The sequence below is a fragment of the Arvicola amphibius genome, chromosome 13 (assembly GCF_903992535.2).
Source record: "Arvicola amphibius chromosome 13, mArvAmp1.2, whole genome shotgun sequence".
NCBI classification, from domain to species: Eukaryota; Metazoa; Chordata; class Mammalia; order Rodentia; family Cricetidae; genus Arvicola; species Arvicola amphibius.
The window spans coordinates 44,008,316-44,026,208 of NC_052059.1; the positions used below are offsets into that span (position 1 = coordinate 44,008,316).

Sequence of the window (17,893 nt, forward strand, 5' to 3'; positions counted from 1 at the left end):
CTCGCTTTGTTGCTGTTTTAGACAGGGTTCCACACTATATAATTCAAGCTGCTTGGAACTCACTGTGTAACCTAGGCACTATGGAACCTGGGCTGGAATGTAATTCAAAGCAATCCTCCTGCCTCAGCCTCCCAAGTGCTAGGATGTAAGCACGTGCAAAGAGCAAATGACTTACCCAAGACCACGCAGCATCCCAGTAAGTAGTTACTTCTTAAGCCCAGGCGTCCTGGCTTGAAAGGCCCTGCTTGAAGCCACCACATTATCCTCTTCCTTTTCCTCTGTGCCTTCCAGGGCCAGTGTTGGGAGAAGGGGAAAGGTGGATAGCTGAGGGAGTGAGCAAGGAGGAGAGCCCATGGGCTATTGTCACTCCCTAGTACACAGACTGGCTTAAGTTCCTAGGATCAGACAGCCTGTGAAAGGGGTCCAACTTTTGCACTCACGGAACAGTGTGACAGACCCTGAGAACGTTCTGGGCACGTTGGGGCAGCAAAGATGTGGTCCAGGCCCCTGAGGTATTTTACACAGTGTCTGCACGGCAGTCTACCTGGCTGAAGGGAGTAGAGAAAAGTCTAAGTGGGCCAGCTTCTGAGGTTCAACACCAGACCAGGTTAGGCATGGCCATGGCTTCCCTACTCTACTCGACCCCTATGCGTTTTTTTTTTCCCTTGGGCCTCTGGCTCCCAATGCTTCCAGTCTTAACTAATGGGTCTGTCTCCTTGATAACCTTGGGGGTGGGGGGTTGGTGAAGAGGTAGCTGAGCAAACTGCAGGGAGTGGCACCAGTGGCTGCAGTGGGAGGGGCCAGCACCGCCTGGGAGCTCGCCCAGGCAAGAGCAGGGCAGGGCAGGGGTGACAGGCTTGGGGATATAGAAGCCAGTCCACCCTGGGATGCCAGCTGACCCCTGCCGTCATTTCCTCTGGAGCCAGAGAACAATGGCTTAAAAAACAAGTGCAGCCGATCCACGTAGCACACACAACTCTATGGTGCTGAGCCCAGCTCTACGGAACCTGGCAGCCTAAGGTCCCCACGGCCCGCATCTCACTGTCCTTCCAGCCACCCGCGGTCAGCAGCCTGGAGAAGCCCAAGGGATGAGTACACCACAGTGCGCTGCGACGCCCTCACTGCAGGAGCCAGGCCGAGCCTGACGTCTGTCCTCTCCGCGTGCGCGCCGGCCTCCGAGGGAGTGGCCGGCCAGTAGCTGCCGCATGGAACGTCTGCAGAAGGTGAGCGGGCTGCACCCCGGCCCCGGGTGGGGACCGCTGCCCTCCCGGGACCGCTCGGGAGTCGCCCGCGCCACCTGGTGGCCACCTCCGCACAGCAGCCGGGTTCCCCCACCCCCATCCTGAGGTCTAGGGCAAGACCCACGCCCACACCCTCGCACCCACGCACATGCCCACTCCGCCACCTTCTCGCTCTCTCCAGCAACCTCTTACCTCCCCGGGGAGCGTCAGCTCCTCCAGAGACTCCAGTGTGCCGGGCTCTCCCTCCAGCATCGTGGTGAGTACTTCTGTTGCCCACCTGCACCTCAGCTGGGAGGCGGGAGGGGCGGGACCCATTTAACCCGTTTGTTTCCCCCGACCTTCCCCTACCCCCGCCGCGTGGAGAGAGGTCCTGTGAACTCTTGCAGGTGGAAAGACCCCAGACATCCCTGCGGAAGCTTTTTAGTGCCCTGGAAAGGGCTGGTCTAGTTGCAAAAGGCCTCAAAGGCAAAAAAAAAACAAAACAAACAAACAAACAAAAAAAAACCCACAACAACAAAAAAAACCCTTTTTTTAAAGGGACGATCTAGAGCAGAGCGTGGTGAGGCAAGCCTATTGTTCCAGAAGTTCAAGGCCAATTGCTGCTACAGAGAGCCTTGACTAGATGAGATGCTGTCTCAAAATTAAGTCCTCATCCTAGAACCCTAGAGGGAATATAATGGTGTTGTTAACTCATGAGAACTGACATCGAAAACATTCTCTTGATAATCAATATGAGGTCAAGCATCCGTCCTTAGGCGATACTTTGGGAAACTCTGTTCCATTTGGACCATTTCCCTTCAGGCCAAGATGGACAACCAGGTGTTGGGCTACAAAGACCTGGCTGCCATCCCCAAGGACAAGGCCATCCTGGACATTGAGCGACCTGACCTCATGATCTACGAGCCCCACTTTACCTATTCCCTCCTGGAGCACGTGGAGCTGCCCAGAAGCCGGGAGGTAAGGGGGGGGGGGTCGTTTGCGCATGCCTGGAGGGAGCCAGGTAGGTAATGAGTGGGGAATGGCCCTGGTAGACCTTGGAGGCAGAAATGGGCTATGCACACAGGAATGAACCCATGTTTTGGGCAAAGTGGGCATCAGACTCAAGACTGGGGTGTGAATAACCGGAACAGCCCTAGCTGAACAGTGGAAACATAAAGAGAGGTCTTGTAGGGAAAGGGTGGAGGTGGTAGAAAGAACAAACCACAGGCAGGAGCTCCAGGAATTCTAGCAGAGGGAGTAGACTTGTAGCTTCCCTCGGTTTATCTTTCTGTCACATAGCAGTGATAGCTCCTTCTGTGAACCCCAGAGGGTAGTGCATGGGACAATATTGGTACTTTGCCACTTGTGTTCAAGAAGTCTTTCATAATCCCAGCACTCGGGAGGCAGAGGCAGGCGGATCTCTGAGTTCGAGGCCAGCCTGGTCTACAAGAGCTAGTTCCAGGACAGGCTCTAGAAATTACAGGGAAACCCTGTCTCGAAAAACCAAAAAAAAAAAAAAAAAAAAAGAAGTCTTTCAAGTCATGGTCATGGTGGCACACACCTTTAGTCCCAGCAATCGAGAAGCAGAGGCAGGCAGAGCTCTAAGAAATGGAAGCCAGCCTGGTTTATGTAGTGAGCTCCAGGCCAGCCAAAAGGCTACATAGTGAGACCCTTTCTCAAAAAACAACAAGCCAGGTGGTGGTGGTGGTGGTGCACAACTTTAATCCCAGAACTTGGGAGACAGAGGTAGGCAGATCTCTTGAGTTCAAGGCCAGCCTGGTCTGCAGAGTGAGTTCCAGGACAGACTTCAAAGCTACAGAGAGAAACCCTGTCTTGAAAAATGAAAACAAAACTAAAGAAAGCAAAAAAGAAAAATAAAGAAAGGAGGGAGGAGGGAAAGAAGGGGGTAGGGAAGGAAGGAAGGGGTCAGGAGCGGCCGAGGTGGCTCAGCAAGTCAAAGGGTTTGCATGCATGCAAGCCTGACAGCCTGGCTGGGTCTCCAAGACCAATGGTGGAGGGAAAGCCCTGACTCCTAAAAGGTGACCTCTGACCTCTACACATGTGCTGTGGCATGTATGTGCCCATACTCACACAAAGTCGTAATTAAAACAATAAAATTTGAATTTTAGGAAAAGAAAGAGGTCATGTTGGTGTGGGCAGGTTGTCAGGCTGGAAAACTTCAGTACCAAGGAGCCAAGGAGAACTGATTCCATCCTGGCTGCTTGTTGGTTGGATTTCACCATTCCTTGCCTGCCAGGCTCTGAAGTCAGGGTCAGACTTACTTCCTGGATGGCCCTTGGGGCGTGGAGCATAGTGCTTCAGATCTGAGCTTCAGATGAAAAGACTGGGGGCTGGGAGAACACTGGGCAGAGGAAGGATGAAGGCCAGGTCAGAGATTGGCAAGGATCAAGAGGGAAGAGAGGCTAGGGGAGCAGGTGAAATTAGGTGACTGGGGGTGTGTCACCCCTCTGAGGTTCTAGGGTTTAGTCCCTACCTTGACTCTGATAATCCTCTCTCTTCACAGTGCTCACTGTCACCCAAATCCACATCCCCCCCACCATCCCCAGAGGTAAGTAGACTCTAGTCCTGCTCTGCTGGGGCCCCCAGCTCCCCTCCCCCCGACATGCCTTGTCTCAGCTCAGCAAAGTCCAGGGGATGATAGAATCAGCAAATCCTGGCTGGTTGGTCACTGGCCAGCTCATCTGTCAGCCAGACCCAGGGCGTCATTTAACCCCTTCTTTCTGGGTAGGCACCCTGAGTAGGTCTTTGAATGTTCTTTTTTTTTTTTTTTTTTTTATGTGCATGTGGTATAAAGGTGCCAGATTCACTGGAACTGGAATTGCAGACAGTTGTGAGCTGCCATGTGGGTGCTGGGAATTGAACCTGGGTCCTCTGGAAGAGCAGCCAGTGCTCTTAACCTCTGAGCCATTTCTCTAGTCCCTTTGAATCTTCTTCTTCTGCTATGACATTGCCCCGGGGTTGGGGTGTGGGCTGCTGGCGTGGAAGGACTTGGAAGGTGGTTGGAGGTAAAGCCACGTACAAGGGAGCAAGATGAGGTATGGTGGCGGGACCTAGGAGCTGCATACCTCTCCTTAGGTATGGGCAGACAGCCGGACACTTGGACTCATCTCTCAGGCTTCAACACCAAGGACCACAGGGACTCCTAGGACCAGCCTGCCCCATTTCCACCACCCTGGTAGGTTTTATTATCAGCCTAGTTGTGTTCTTTCCCTGGGAGTTCATTTTTCCTTCATGACCCCATTCCCTTTCTTCTCGGTCTCTGCTCTGTGGATTTAGACCTAGCTGGACCCTCTGGGACCAGGATGCCAGGCAGAATCAGCAGCGATAGTTGTCGTGTTATGTCTTCCTTCTCACGCACCCAGAGAAGGACAGGAAGTTCTACTTCATGAGGCATGATGCCCGCAGTCTTGCTCATGGCCCCATTCTGTCTGTCTCCATTCTGTTCCTGGACCCACCTCTCCCTGCTATCATGCCCCCCTTCTCATCTACTCCTGTTCCTCCTCTCAGAGACCACCCGCCCGGATTCCAACATCTACAAGAAGCCACCCATCTACAAGCAGAGAGGTGAGGATTCCTTTGACTTCCTGGCTGTTTCTCCTGCCACCTACTTACTGGTAGGGTGGTACTGGGCCACATGCTGAGAGCTGGGAAGGGATGGGGATAACTTTACCTGCAAGAGCCCTGTGCTCTCTGCTGTGCTGGGCGTCTGAGATCTCCTGGGTGGGAAGGGAGAGAGAGGTGAGGGAGCTGGGGCTGAGGGTGCATGGTAAGATGGGGTGGTGTGTGGACTGACCCTGGGTCCATCTGCAGAATCCACGGGAGGCAGCCCTCAGAGCAAGCATCTCATCGAGGACCTCATCATCGAGTCGTCCAAGTTCCCTGCGGCACAGCCCCCCGACCCCAACCAGCCAGCCAAGATAGAGACTGACTACTGGCCATGTCCCCCATCGCTGGCCGTTGTGGGTAGGAAAAACTGGGGGAAGGGGAGCACAAGAGGTTGGGATCCCTGTCCACTCCTCCTTGGTCCCATGAACCCTTTTCTAACCCACCGCCTGGTTGTTACTTCCCCAGCCTTTGCGCTTTCCTTGTTCGATGGCTCACTGCTTGTCTTACCCCTGCACTTCTTTCTTTAAAAAATATTTATTTATTTATTATGTATACAACATTCCTTCCATATATGTTTGCATGCCAGAAGAGGACACCAGATCTCATAGATGGCTGTGAGCCACCATGTGGTTGCTGGGAATTGAACTCAGGACCTCTGGAAGAGCAGTCAATGCTCTTAACCTCTGAGCCATCTCTCCAGCCCCTCACCCCTGCACTTCTTCGTGTTGCTGTGCAGGGCCTGCTTGCTATAATTCCTTCCCTTCTTGCTCATTATTATTATAGTTATTGTTATTATTATTATTATTTGGGGGTTTCAAGACAGGATTTCTCTATGTAGCTTTGGAGCCTGTCCTGGCACCAGCTCTGTAGACCAGGCTGGCCTCAAATTCACAAGAGATCTGCCTGACTCTGCCTCCCAATCCCAAGTGCTGGGGTTAAAGGCGTGCACCACCACCGCCCAGCTTCTTTTTTAATTAAGTAGAAATGAAAAAGAATTTAGCCAGGTAGTAGTGATATACCCTTTTAATCCTACTACTTGGAGAAGTAGAGCCAGGCAGATCTCTGAGTTCAAGGCTACAGAGCGAGATCTAGGACACCCAGGGCTACATAGAGGAAACCCCACCTCTAAAAACAAAAGATAAATAAAACAAAAAATAAATAAAATAAAAAAGAGTTTATAGTGTTCTTTTCAGCCCTGTTTCACAAACTGGAGAAGTGAGTGTCTGAGCGGCCCCATTGATTCTTGGACCTCTCTCTCCTAGAGACGGAATGGAGGAAACGGAAGGCATCTCGAAAGGGGGCAGAGGAAGAGGAGGAGGAAGACGATGACTCTGAAGAGGAGCTCAGGGCCATCAGAGAGAGGCAGAAAGAGGAGCTCAGCAAGGTAGCATCTTGGCTCCCAGCCCCACCCACCAGTTGTCTAGGTGACCCATGTTCTGATCCCATAGCCGATCTAAAAGACTCCTGCCACAGAAGCATCTGCGTTTGAACAGGTGGGAAGTGCCTCTCCTTTCCCAGGATCCCGGGTGCACCTGGGCGTTAGGCTGCTTTTGGAGAGGTGAGGCTGGACATTCAGACCCTAAGCCCAGGAATGGGAGGGTCCACCAGGGCCAGGTCCCAACAGGCTGACCTAGGGGAGGAGAGAGAACTAGGAATCATAGAAAGGCATTGGTTGTGCTCTTGGCATGGTGACCTGGGATGGAGAAGCCGCTGTGGAAGGGTACCACAGCATCTCCGACAAACTTAGCGTGGTTGAATGAACGTGGACTCCAGGGTGGACTAGCTTCTTGGGAAAACCGCTGCTAGTCTTCTTGGATTGTACCCCAACTCTGCGCTTTTCAGAGCTGGCAAGCTGGCGTCTCAGGCTTGGTGCCATTCTCCTTCCTCCCTGAACAGGTTACCTCCAACTTGGGGAAGATGATCTTGAAAGAAGAGATGGAGAAGTCATTGCCCATTCGGAGGAAAACACGCTCTCTGCCAGACCGGACACCCTTCCATACCTGTGAGTGCTGTGTAGCGGGCTCATGATCACCCGGCCAGAGGTGGGGGTGGAGTGGAAGGATATATGTGTGTGTACCTCTTGAAGAGTCCTGGTGTGGAGCCCACATGTGTGCTCCCTGAGGGCAAGCATGGGAGCTGGTAGCCAGAACAGACAGAGAACAGCAGTACAAGCAGGTCGGGTTTCATTCAATGAACACCTACCATAGGTCAGGACCTCTAAGCACTATGGATGTCATGAGGGAGAAATACAGTTATTTCTTCCAGCAAGGGGGAAATTGACATGTAACTCAACCTGGCCTTTGGGGCAGTGTGACAGGTGAGGGAACAGAGTATCAGTGGGTACTTTGAGAGGCCAGTGAGAAGCCCTGGTAAGCTCTACCGCGTCTAAGAGGGAGACACAAACAATGACACAGAAGATTCTTAAAAACATCAAGCACAGCATGGGAGCAAAGGCAGGGAGTTTGAACCTGTGTGGCAGCTCAGAGAGCCTGGGCACAGAAGACCAAGAAGTGAGGCAGAGAAATGGGTAAAGAGGGCTTTGAGTGCAGGGCATCTGGGCATCCCTGTCTAGCCTGGACTTCTTGAGAGTCCGGTAGCTGGAGAGGTGAGGCACAGAGCTACCCACCCCTAAAGAGCTATGAGAACTCTTAAAACCTGATTTTGGCACCGGGTGGTGGTGGCGCACGCCTTTAATCCCAGCACTCGGGAGGCAGAGGCAGGCGGATCTCTGTGAGTTCGAGGCCAGCCTGGTCTACAAGAGCTAGTTCCAGGACAGGCTCCAAAGCTACAGAGAAACCCTATCTCAAAAAACAAAAAACAAAACAACAACAACAAAAAAAAAAAACCCACTGATTTTGGAAGCCATGCCACCTCCCTTCCTCGTATTCTAAGCCGCCATTGTGGCACAAGTGTAATACCTGAACTGGGAATCTAGCCTGGGCTGGGGGGCGGGGAAGACCCTGTCTTAGTAACTGTTCTATCGCTATGAAGAGACACCATGACCAAGGCAAGTCTTATAAAGAAAGCATTTGATTGTGGGCATGTATACTATTTCAGAGGTCAAGTCCATTATCGTCATAGCAGAGACATGGTCGCACACATGACCCTGGCATGGTAGCTGAGAGCTACACGCTGATCCATAGCAGACAGAGAGAGAGCGCCTAGACCTGGCATGGGCTTTTGAAACCTCAAAACTCACCCCCAGGGACACACTTCCTCCAACAAGACCACACCTCCCAATCTTTCTAATCCTTTCCAACAGTGCCACTCCCGGTGAATAAGTGCTGAAATATATCAGCCTATAGGGGGTGGGTAGCCATTCTTACTCACACTGCCACAGAGCCTATCTTTTTTTTTTTAAAGATTTATTTATTATGTATAGAACATTCTGCCTCCATGTATGCCCACACGCCAGAGGAAGGCGCCAGATCTCATTATGGATGGTTGTGAGCCACCATGTGGTTGCTGGGAATTGAACTCAGGACCTCCGGATTAGCAGCCAGTGCTCTTAACCACTGAGCCATCTCTCCAGCCCAGAGCCTATCTTCTTTAAAAAAAAAAAAAAAAAAAAAAAAAAAAAAAAAAAAAAAAGTAGGTTTTCTAGAAAATAGACTCAAGGTGGAAATAAGTTCTGAAATAAGGTCTTATTTCAAAAAGCAAGCAAGATGGATGGAGCAGAATTGCAAGTAGTCTTTGGAAACAACATGCCACCCTTGCTTGCAGCTGAACATATTAGTCAACCTCATTCACCGTATAGATGATTTCTAGCCAGGCTTTGTGGAGCAGGCCTGTAATCTGCGCTGCTCAGGAGGCTGAGGCAAGAGAACTGAGCAGTTAAGGCCTCTGGTGCACACCTTTAATCCCAGTACTTGGTAGGCAGAGGCAGGTGGATCATGGTGGGTTCAAGGCCTGCCTGGCCTACGTAGAGAGTTCCAGGACAGCCAGGACTATTTAGACCCTGTCTCGAAAATAAAAACAACAAGAAAGAAAGTTTAAGGCCTACTGTATTAGTTAAGATTTCTGTTGCAGCCGGGCAGTGGAGGCAGAGGCAAGAGGATCTTTGTGAGTTCGAGGCCAGCCTGCGCTAGAAGAGCTAGTTCCAGGACAGGCTTCAAAGCTACAGAGAAACCCTGTCTCGAAAAACAAAACAAAACAAAAAAAGATTTCTGTTGCAATGAAAAGATGTCATGATCATAGTAGCTCTTTTTTTTTAAATATTTTTTTTAAATTTACTTTTCACTTTATATACCAACCCCAGTTCTCCCTCTCTCCCCTTCTTCCACCCTCCCACCAACCACTGTAACTCTTATGAGGAAAAGGGCTGGTTTACACTTCAGAGGCATAGTCCATTATCTTCATGGGGGGACATGGCAGCATGCAGGCAGACATGGTGCTGGAGAAGGAGCTGAGAGTCCTACATCTAGATCTGCAGGCAGCAGAAGCAACTGTGTCACTTGGGTATAGCTTGAGTATAGGAGACCCCAAAGCCCACCCCCACAGTGATATACTTCCTCCAACAAGGCCATACCCACTCCAATAAGGCCTACCCTCCTAAGAGTGCTGCTCCCTATGGGGGCCACTTCCTTTCAAACCACCACACCTACCATGGCTCCACATTGAATCCAAGGCTAGCCTGGACAATTTAGTAGACCCTGTTTCAAAATAAAAGCCTACTAGAGTTGTTCAGTAGTGCACACCTTTAATCCCAGTGCTCAGAAGCAAAGACAGGTAGATCTCGGTGAGTTTGAAGGGCCCATGATCTAGATTTTGAGTTCCAAGCCAGCCAGAGTGACATCGTGAGACCCTGTTAAAGAGTTACTTATAAGTATATGTATGGGTGTTTTATCTGCATGTATATCTGTTACTGCGTTCATGCCTGGTGTCCACAGAGGTCAGAATAAGGTATCAGATTCCCGTAGGACTAGATAAATGTTGTGAGTGGCCATGTAGATGCTGGAAACTGAACTGGAGGGTCCTCTAGAAGAGTAGCCACTGCTCTTAATCACAGAGCCATCTCTGTAGCCTAAGCTCCTACCTTTTAGGAAAGGTTTTATGGAGCTGGAGAGGTGGCTCAGAGGTTAAGAGCACTGGCTGCTCTTCCAGAGGACCCACGTGGCAGCTCATAGCTGTCTGTAACTCCAGTCCCAGAGGATCTGATGCCCTCACACAGATAAAACATACAGGTAAAACACCAATTCACGTGAAATAACAAATTAAAAATAAATAAATAAAGGTTTTATTTTATTTGTGTGTGTGTGTGTGTGTACACATTAGTGTAGGGTCTGTGGAAGCCAGAGACATTGGTCCTCTGGAGCTGGAATTACAGGTTGTTGTGAGCCACTGTGTATAGGTGCTGAGAACCAAATTGATGTCCTTTGTAAGAGCAGTATGTGGGTTTTTTTGTTTTGTTTTGTTTTGTTTTGTTTTGTTTTGTTTTTTGTTTTCCCCAAGACAGGTATCTCTAGGAATCCCTGGCTGTCCTGGAACTCACTCTGTAGATCAGGCTGCCTCTGTCTCCTGAGTGATGGGATTAATGGCGTATACTCCCACCACCCAGTACATTATGTGCTCTTAACCACTGAGCCGTCTCTCCATCCTTCCTTTAAAACGTTTATTTAGTTACTTATGCTGTGCGTGCATGCAGGACGCCTATGTGTTTGGGCAGACATCGGAGAACAGCTTTGTGGAGTCAGTTCTCTTTTTTCTAAATCTATGTGGGCTCAAGGGATCGAATTTACATCGTCAGGGTCGCAAGGCATTTGCCTTTGCTCTTTGTCTCACCAGCCCTGTTTCTACTCTCTTAGCATCTCATGTTTTAAAGCCTTGGCGGAATGCTCTAACTGTATCCTAAGGAGAACACATCTTTTTGGGTTCAGAGAAGAGGGAACAGATCTGAGAAATATACAGATCAAATCCACTGAAGTGAATCCTATAACCCTCCTAACCCTTGCATGGTGGGGGCGGGGATATGGATGGATAAGGAAGAGAGAAAACCTTCAGGGCTTTATCCTGGGTGCTAGTGAGTAACAATTTACAATTAGATAAGAAAGGGGGGGGGGGAGAGACTGTTTCAGCTGTGTAGAGCACGTGGGTGAGAACTGAGTTTGGCATGCCAGAAGCTGGAGGGTCTGCAGCTAATATGTGTAGGAATGGGAAGACAATGTAAGATTATTCATGAAGAAAGGAAAAGGCAACCAGGTTCCCAGGCCTGCAGAACATGCATGCCCCAGGTAGCATGCTCAGTAATGATCTGTGTGTTCTAAGGGCTACATAGCGAGACCCTGGATCTAGCGTGAGAGGTGGTGGCGAGGAACACGGGGAGGAAACGGAGCCCGGTTTTGGGAGAGAACTATGAAAGATCTCCTCTGTGGAAGAAAGGACTGAGGCTACTGAGCCAGAGGATGCAAGCCCAGCTTGCTTGTTGGGAAATATCACAAGATCTTACATTTGTCGTGATGCTAACCCATAGCTGTGGGGGTAGGCGAGGAGATGTGGGCTGATCCAGCGCTAGTGTTTGGTAAGGAGCATGCTGAGGTATTGCAGTTCCAGCAATGGGCTGCAGGGCATGGCTCTTTGGAGGGGTATAGAAGATGTGGAGCCAAGAGACACACCAGGACTGGGCATTTTTTTTTTATTTATTTGCTTTGGGTTTTTTGTTTTTGTTTTTTGCACTTGTTTCTTTGTTTTTCTTTTTCTTTTGTATGTATGTATGTATGTATGTATGCATGTATGTATTTATGATTTAAAGTCTATAGTTGAAGCGTGGAGAATGAGATTCATGACCTTCTCTAAGGATGGATTCAGCCTTAGTGTTTCAGATTCTTCTGTTTTTTAAAATGTATTTATTTATGTGTGTTTTTAATGTATGAGTTCTCTGTCCTTATGTATGCATGCATGATGAAAGAGGTCATGCCATTATAGATGGCTGTGAGCCACCATGTGGGTGCTGGGAATTGAACTCAGAACCTCTGGAAGAGCAGCTATAGTGCTCTTAACCTCTGAACCATCTCTCTAGTTCCCCAGATTCTTCTGTTTGGTCAAAAAGATGAGCACTGTGACTTCCATTTGGCTTTGTAAAGTGAAATAGTCAAGTGCCTCCTTCACCCTCCCCTGGAACAGTCCCCGGATGGAGGTATCATGTAGTCATATAGGTTCTCAACAGATCTAATGTTGTAGTTTGAGCTGTGGGCTGCGTCCCGCCTCCCAACTGGCTTACACCTGGGCTGGCACCCGGGTTGATGGGCTGCTTGTCGTCCTGGCCACCTGGCTAGCTTATGCCCGAAATAATCACACGGAGATCTGTATTAATTAAATTGCTGCCTGGCCCCATTAGCTCTAGCCTCTTATTGGCTAACTCTCACATCTTGATTCAACCCATTTCTAATAATCTGTATGTCACCACAAGGCCGTGGCTTACCGGGAAAGATTCAGCATGTCTGACCTGGCAGCTTCATGGCGGGCGGCTCTCTGCCTGCCTTCTTCCTCCCAGCATCCAGTTCTCTTTTTCCTGCCTATCTAAGTTTTGCCCTATCAAAAGGCCAAGGCAGTTTTCTTTATTCAACCAATGAAAGCAACACATAGAAAGAAGACCCTCCTACACCAATCTAATGAGGTTTAACAGCTCAAGAGTCACAAATAGCCATTACCTTGGGACTGTCGCTTTCAAACACAAATATTCTGTCAGTTAAAAGCGATCAAAAGTAGCTTGTAGTCCATCATCCAGGGAAGTCAGGGCAGAACTCAGGCAGGGCAGGAACCAGGAGGGAGGAGCTGCTGCAGAGGCCCTGGAGGAGTGCTGCTTACTGCTTGCCCTCCATGGCTTGCCTGGTTTGTGTTCTTTTTTTTTTTTTTTTTTGGTTTTTCGAGACAGGGTTTCTCTGTGGCTTTGGAGCCTGTCCTGGAACTAGCTCTTGTAGACCAGGCTGGTCTCGAACTCACAGAGATCCACCTGCCTCTGCCTCCCGAGTGCTGGGATTAAAGGCGTGCGCCACCACCGCCGGGCCTGGTTTGTGTTCTTACACTCTCCAGGACCCCCTACCCAGCAGTAGCACCGCCCACAGTGGCCTGGACTGGTCCACATCCATCACCCATGAAGAAAATGCCCCTGCAGGCTTCCCCCCCACAGGCCAATCTGGTAGGGGCATTTTCCCAGTTGATTCTAGATAGTGTCAAGCTGATATAAAAACAGCCAGCAGGCAGAAAGTGATTGGGAGTGAGTGAAAAAATTTTTATATGTATTTGATATATTGGAATTCTGTCAATCAAAATATAAATGTTCCTTATTATTGCAAGGACATGGCTTACTTCAGCAGTGAACTGTGACTGTGAGAACTGATGACTCTTGTTGCCTTCCCCCACATCCCTTACTGGGTTCCGGGAACCCATACTCAGGTCCTTGTGCGTTTGCAGCAAGCAGTTAACCCCGAGCCATTTCCCAGTCCTTAGAGCAGATGGTTTTCTATGCAGGCCTATTATCCCTTCTCCAAAATGCTTAGGATCTGAAGAGTTTCAGGCTTAAGGACGGTTTTGTTTTATTTCCCGGATTTTAGAAGATTTGGATAAACTTTGCCAAATTGGAGACCCCCTAATCCAAAAATCTGAAACAAACACTTCCAAATCCAAAACTGAGAACTATATCAACAAGACTAGAGAAGTTTGGAACCCAGAGCAGTCTGGATTTCAGATTTTGAACTTTCAGTTTAGAGATGCTAAACTTATTCAAAAGTAAGTGATAGGTTCCTGGAGCCTGTTTTGTTCCCACCCGCTAAACTTCCAATGGACTTTAGAGATGCTTGTGGTGTTGACCGTGCCTAGGCTAGACATTTACAAAACGCCTGTCAAAGTGAAGGCAACAGAATGCGACCATTTTTCTTTGTTTGTTTGTGTTTTTGTTTTTCAAGACAGGGTTTCTCTGTAGCTTTGGTGCCTGTCCTGGAACTCACTCAAAGCCTCTGCCTCCCCTCCTGAGGGCTGGGATTAAAGGCGTGCGCCTCCACTGCAGGGTGTGCGTGTAGTTGAAACACACAACTGTGTAGGCTTGAGCATGTAGGGTGTCCTGCATTATTTCTCTCTGTGTTATTTACTTGAATAGAAGCTAGATTGGCATTAGATGCCCCTGTCTCCACTCCACACAGTGCTGGGGTACACACAGCCATGCCCTGATTTTTATGTGTGTGCTAGGATCCAAACTCAGGTTCAGAGCCACTGAGCCAGCTCCCTAGCCTCAAATGGGAACTATCCTGGCTGCATTCACTGTGCCGAGGTGATAACTGTATCAGAACTATGTCAGATGGCCAGAATCTGGCTGCTGGTAATGCCGCTGTTATAACTGGGTGATTTCATTTTTTTGTTTTTTTGTTTTTGTGTTGTTGTTTTGTTTTTCGAGACAGGGTTTCTCTGTAACTTTGGAGCCTGTCCTGGAACTAGCTCATATAGACCAGGCTGGCCTGGAACTCACAGAGATCCACCTACCTCTGCCTCCTGAGTGCTAGGATTAAAGGCGTGCGCCACCACCACCCGACCTTAACTGGGTGGTTTCACGGAGAGCCTGCACTTATTTGTAAACCTAGAGCTTACTTCATGGTGGCTCCTAGGACTCATTTCATGATGGCGAGCCTCACTCAGCTCTGCCTGGGATTCGTGCTGGGTCTTTGGGCTTACTTCTACTTAGAGAGGGAAGTCCATGGAAGCCTACTGGGTTCTTCTGGTCAGGGAAGGCTAAGGAGGCAGCCCTCTCTGGAAGGACTGTCACAATCAAGGGACTGAACCCAGGCCTTCTTGTTCTCTTTCAGCCTTGCATTCGGGAACATCTAAGTCCTCCTCTCTTCCTTCCTATGGCAGGACTGCCCTGAGCCAGGTAAGGTTACGACCAAGCAGGGGCTGCCTGGGAGAAGTGTGTGTGCACAGTGTTTCTACGTGGACAAACACTTGAAGGCCCCGTGTAGTGGGTTGGCCTCAGGGTAAAGGAGACTGTTGACGGTTGTCCTCCGCTCTCTCTGATGTCTTTGTGTCATTTCCTAGCTACAATCCACAGAATTCAGCCCATCTGGGAGTGAGGCTGGCAGCCCAGGTGAGCAGTGGGGCCACATGTGGCTGGGAAGGGGATCTCCACAGACGTCATAGGCAGCCTGTGTCCAGTGTGGGTCGTGGTTTATTTATTTAAGGTCAGGTGAGGGTACAGCTTCTGGAAAGGTCTCTAAACCATGGCTCTTATCTCCTTAGGCCTGCAGGTGAGTGCCCCCTGGAGGGGAGCAGGAAAAACCCAGGAAGCCAGGGCCAGGCATGGGCACTGGTGGGGGCGGGGCTATGGGCCAAGAAGTTGCCTGGCGAAGACTGAAGACGCCTAGGGTAAGGCTGGGAAGGTCCCCCTGACCCACTCTGGCTCACTGCGGCTTTGGTCTCCCCAGAACGGAGAGGGCCAGAGGGGGAGGATGGATCGGGGGAACTCCCTGCCCTGTGTGCTGGAGCAGAAGGTGAGGGCAGGGGACCTGACCGCCACAGTGGGGTGTGCTTCGGGGGGGTGGTGAAAGCCCACCAAGCTGAATGCGCTCGGGGTGCTCCTGGAGATGACAAGGGGGAGGTAGCAGGGAAGCTGAGGGAGATGAATGGCAAGATGGCATGAATCCCAGTGGCCTCTGCAGGTTGACAAGGGGACCTGGGGAGTCCAGAGGGTTCTGAGGACCCGAGACTATGAACCTGAGAGAGCTCTCTGACTCTCCAGATCTATCCCTATGAAATGCTGATAGTGACCAACAAGGGGCGAACTAAGCTGCCTCCCGGTGTGGATCGCATGAGGCTTGAGGTATGCAAGGATGCAGGGGGTGGTTAAGGGGTCACCCAGTGGGGTTGCCTTGGATTTTGACGCTGTAAAGGCCACCTGCCTCCTCAGTCACTCAGATGCCCATGTGTCCCCACAGAGGCATCTATCAGCAGAGGACTTCTCTAGGGTATTTGCCATGTCTCCTGAGGAGTTTGGCAAGCTGGCCCTGTGGAAGAGGAATGAACTCAAGAAGAAGGCTTCCCTCTTCTGACATCCCCGCCAGCTCACCCTGTCCGTGACAGCACCTTCCCTCTGCTGCTTCAAGGCCCTGAAGCTGGGGCTGTGAGACCCCACAGCATCCTCTTCCTCTGCAGGCTGGGAGCAGCAGGAGGCAGGGCAGAAGCGTTGGGCTCCATTCCTCAGGGAGAGAGAGAGCCAAGATGTGCACAGTCCCAGAGTTGTGAGGCATGGACTTCCTTACCCACATGGGCCAGGGGGCCTTATCTTTTCCCTGGGCTCCACTGCCTAGCCAAACCCAGCCTGGACTCCAGTACACAGTCAAATGTTTGCACCCTTTTCCTGTCTGTCTCCCCACACGAAGGTCCCCAGAAGACGGTGAGGAGAAATGAAGGGGTACTTAGTGGTGAGGTCTGTCTGCTATCCCGTACAGGGAGGTAGACCTGGCCAGGCAGTGGCAGCTTTGGGACCCTGTGCCTGTCCACCCAAAGGCTCCGGCCCACTGCACTCCTGACAGCTCCCTGCACCCGATGCTTCTCTGATTGGCAGAAGCAGGCTCTACTTGGGCCTCCAGCTGGGAAGTCATCCTCCTGCCAGCTTGTCTGTCCTGTATTCTGCAACCCCTAAGCTTCAAGCCTCTTGCTCAAGACCCAGGGCCTATTCAAAGCTGTGGCTAAGAGCAGAGGCGCTGTTCACACAACGCCTCACCACCAGCCTCCAGGCAAAACCAGCTAGGATGCACCCTTCTAGCACCTGTCCAGGGACCACGGAACCCAGGCCTCGGCCTCCCCTACATGGGTTCAAGAGGCCTAGTTTGGGGCATCTCTGAGAGTCCAGGCTCCCAGGTCCCCCCCCCCTCATTGCCATGCATCCCCTATTGTGCTCTCTACAGAATGTAATTTATTGGGGCACCCTCTGCTGCTTTTCTCCCTGACTCCCTGCCCTACCTAATTGCACTTCCCAGTCCCTGTCTCTCCACATATGTATGTGTATATAATTATATATATATATATTTTGCCCAGGTCTGGGTTTTGTTTTTGCCCAGATCCTGGCACTCCCTGTCCACTGTGTGTGTGATCATGCTGGGAGGGGTAACTGCTTGGAATTAAAAGGTTGCGTTGGGTCCCTAAATCTGTTTGTTTCCATCCCCACCTTTGGAGCCGAATTCATGCCCTTACATATGCTAGACAAGCTCGTACCATAATGGATATTTTTTGTTTGTTTGTTTTTGTTTTTCTAGACAGGGTTTCTCTGTATAGTACTGGCTGTCCTCGAACTCTCTCTGTGGACCAGGCTGGCCTCAAACTCAGAGAGATCCGCCTGCTTCTGCCTCCTAAGTGCTGCCATTAAAGGTATGCGCCACTACTGCCCTGCTCACCACGAATATTCTTTTTTTTTTAAGATTTATTTATTTATTATGTACAGTGTTCAGCCTCCATGTATGCCCTCAGGCCAGAAGAGGGCACCAGACCTCATTACAGATGGTTGTGAGCCACCATGTGGTTGCTGGGAATCGAACTCAGGACCTCCGGAAGAGCAGTCAGTGCTTTTAACCTCTGAGCCATCTCTCCAGCCCCCACAACGAATATTCTTACCCCTTTAAGAAATCTTTAATTTTGAAGCTGGGCAGTGGCGACGCACTGTAGCACAATTAATAAAAACCCAGTGACAGATATTGGGGTTCAACCTGAAGATGAGAAAAGCGAAACATCCAGTCACGGGCTCTTACCTCTACCTCAGCCTGAAAATGGTGATCCTGCCTCCAGGAATCCTCAGACTGAGACTGAGAGCTGTCTCCTCTCGTCTTATTAGCCTTTCTAGTGCTGGGATTAAAGGCATGCACCACTACCACCCGGTTTCTATGGCAACTCGTGTGGCTACTGGGATTAAAGGTGTGCATCACCACTGCCTGGTCAGTAAGGGTGTTTTACTCTCTGGTCTTCAAACTTTATTTATTAAAATACAAATGAAATTCCACTACAGCGCACACCTTTAATCCCAGCACTCAGAAGGCAGAGACAGGCTGACTTCTGTGAGTTCGAGGTCAGCC

The 17,893-nt window shown here is 50.2% G+C and overlaps 1 protein-coding gene across 7 annotated transcripts; it reads left to right on the forward strand.

The window, feature by feature from the left end:
• Nucleotides 1–1,158: 1,158 nt before the first annotated feature.
• On the forward strand, nt 1,159–16,708 carry Dmtn (dematin actin binding protein). Of its 7 annotated transcripts, XM_038310043.1 has the most exons (15): nt 1,206–1,223; nt 1,423–1,497; nt 2,043–2,198; nt 3,745–3,789; nt 4,317–4,416; nt 4,749–4,805; nt 5,052–5,204; nt 6,110–6,231; nt 6,744–6,849; nt 14,639–14,703; nt 14,868–14,916; nt 15,069–15,076; nt 15,254–15,319; nt 15,568–15,648; nt 15,764–16,708. In XM_038310043.1, exons 1-15 carry the CDS (start codon nt 1,206–1,208, stop codon nt 15,875–15,877), a joined length of 1,215 nt encoding a protein of 404 aa, XP_038165971.1. In that variant the 3' UTR covers nt 15,878–16,708. The 7 variants fall into 7 exon arrangements, with proteins under 7 accessions (XP_038165974.1, XP_038165978.1, XP_038165976.1 ...); XM_038310046.1 differs by lacking the exon at nt 1,423–1,497 and having other exon boundaries at nt 1,159–1,223; XM_038310047.1 differs by lacking the exon at nt 3,745–3,789.
• The last annotated feature ends 1,185 nt before the right edge of the window (nt 16,709–17,893 follow it).

Coding starts and splice junctions, on each gene's coding strand:
- Dmtn (XM_038310043.1), top strand. Junction 4,806..5,051: donor ACCCATCTACAAGCAGAGAG/GTGAGGATTCCT, acceptor GTCCATCTGCAG/AATCCACGGGAGGCAGCCCT. Junction 5,205..6,109: donor CCCATCGCTGGCCGTTGTGG/GTAGGAAAAACT, acceptor TCTCTCTCCTAG/AGACGGAATGGAGGAAACGG.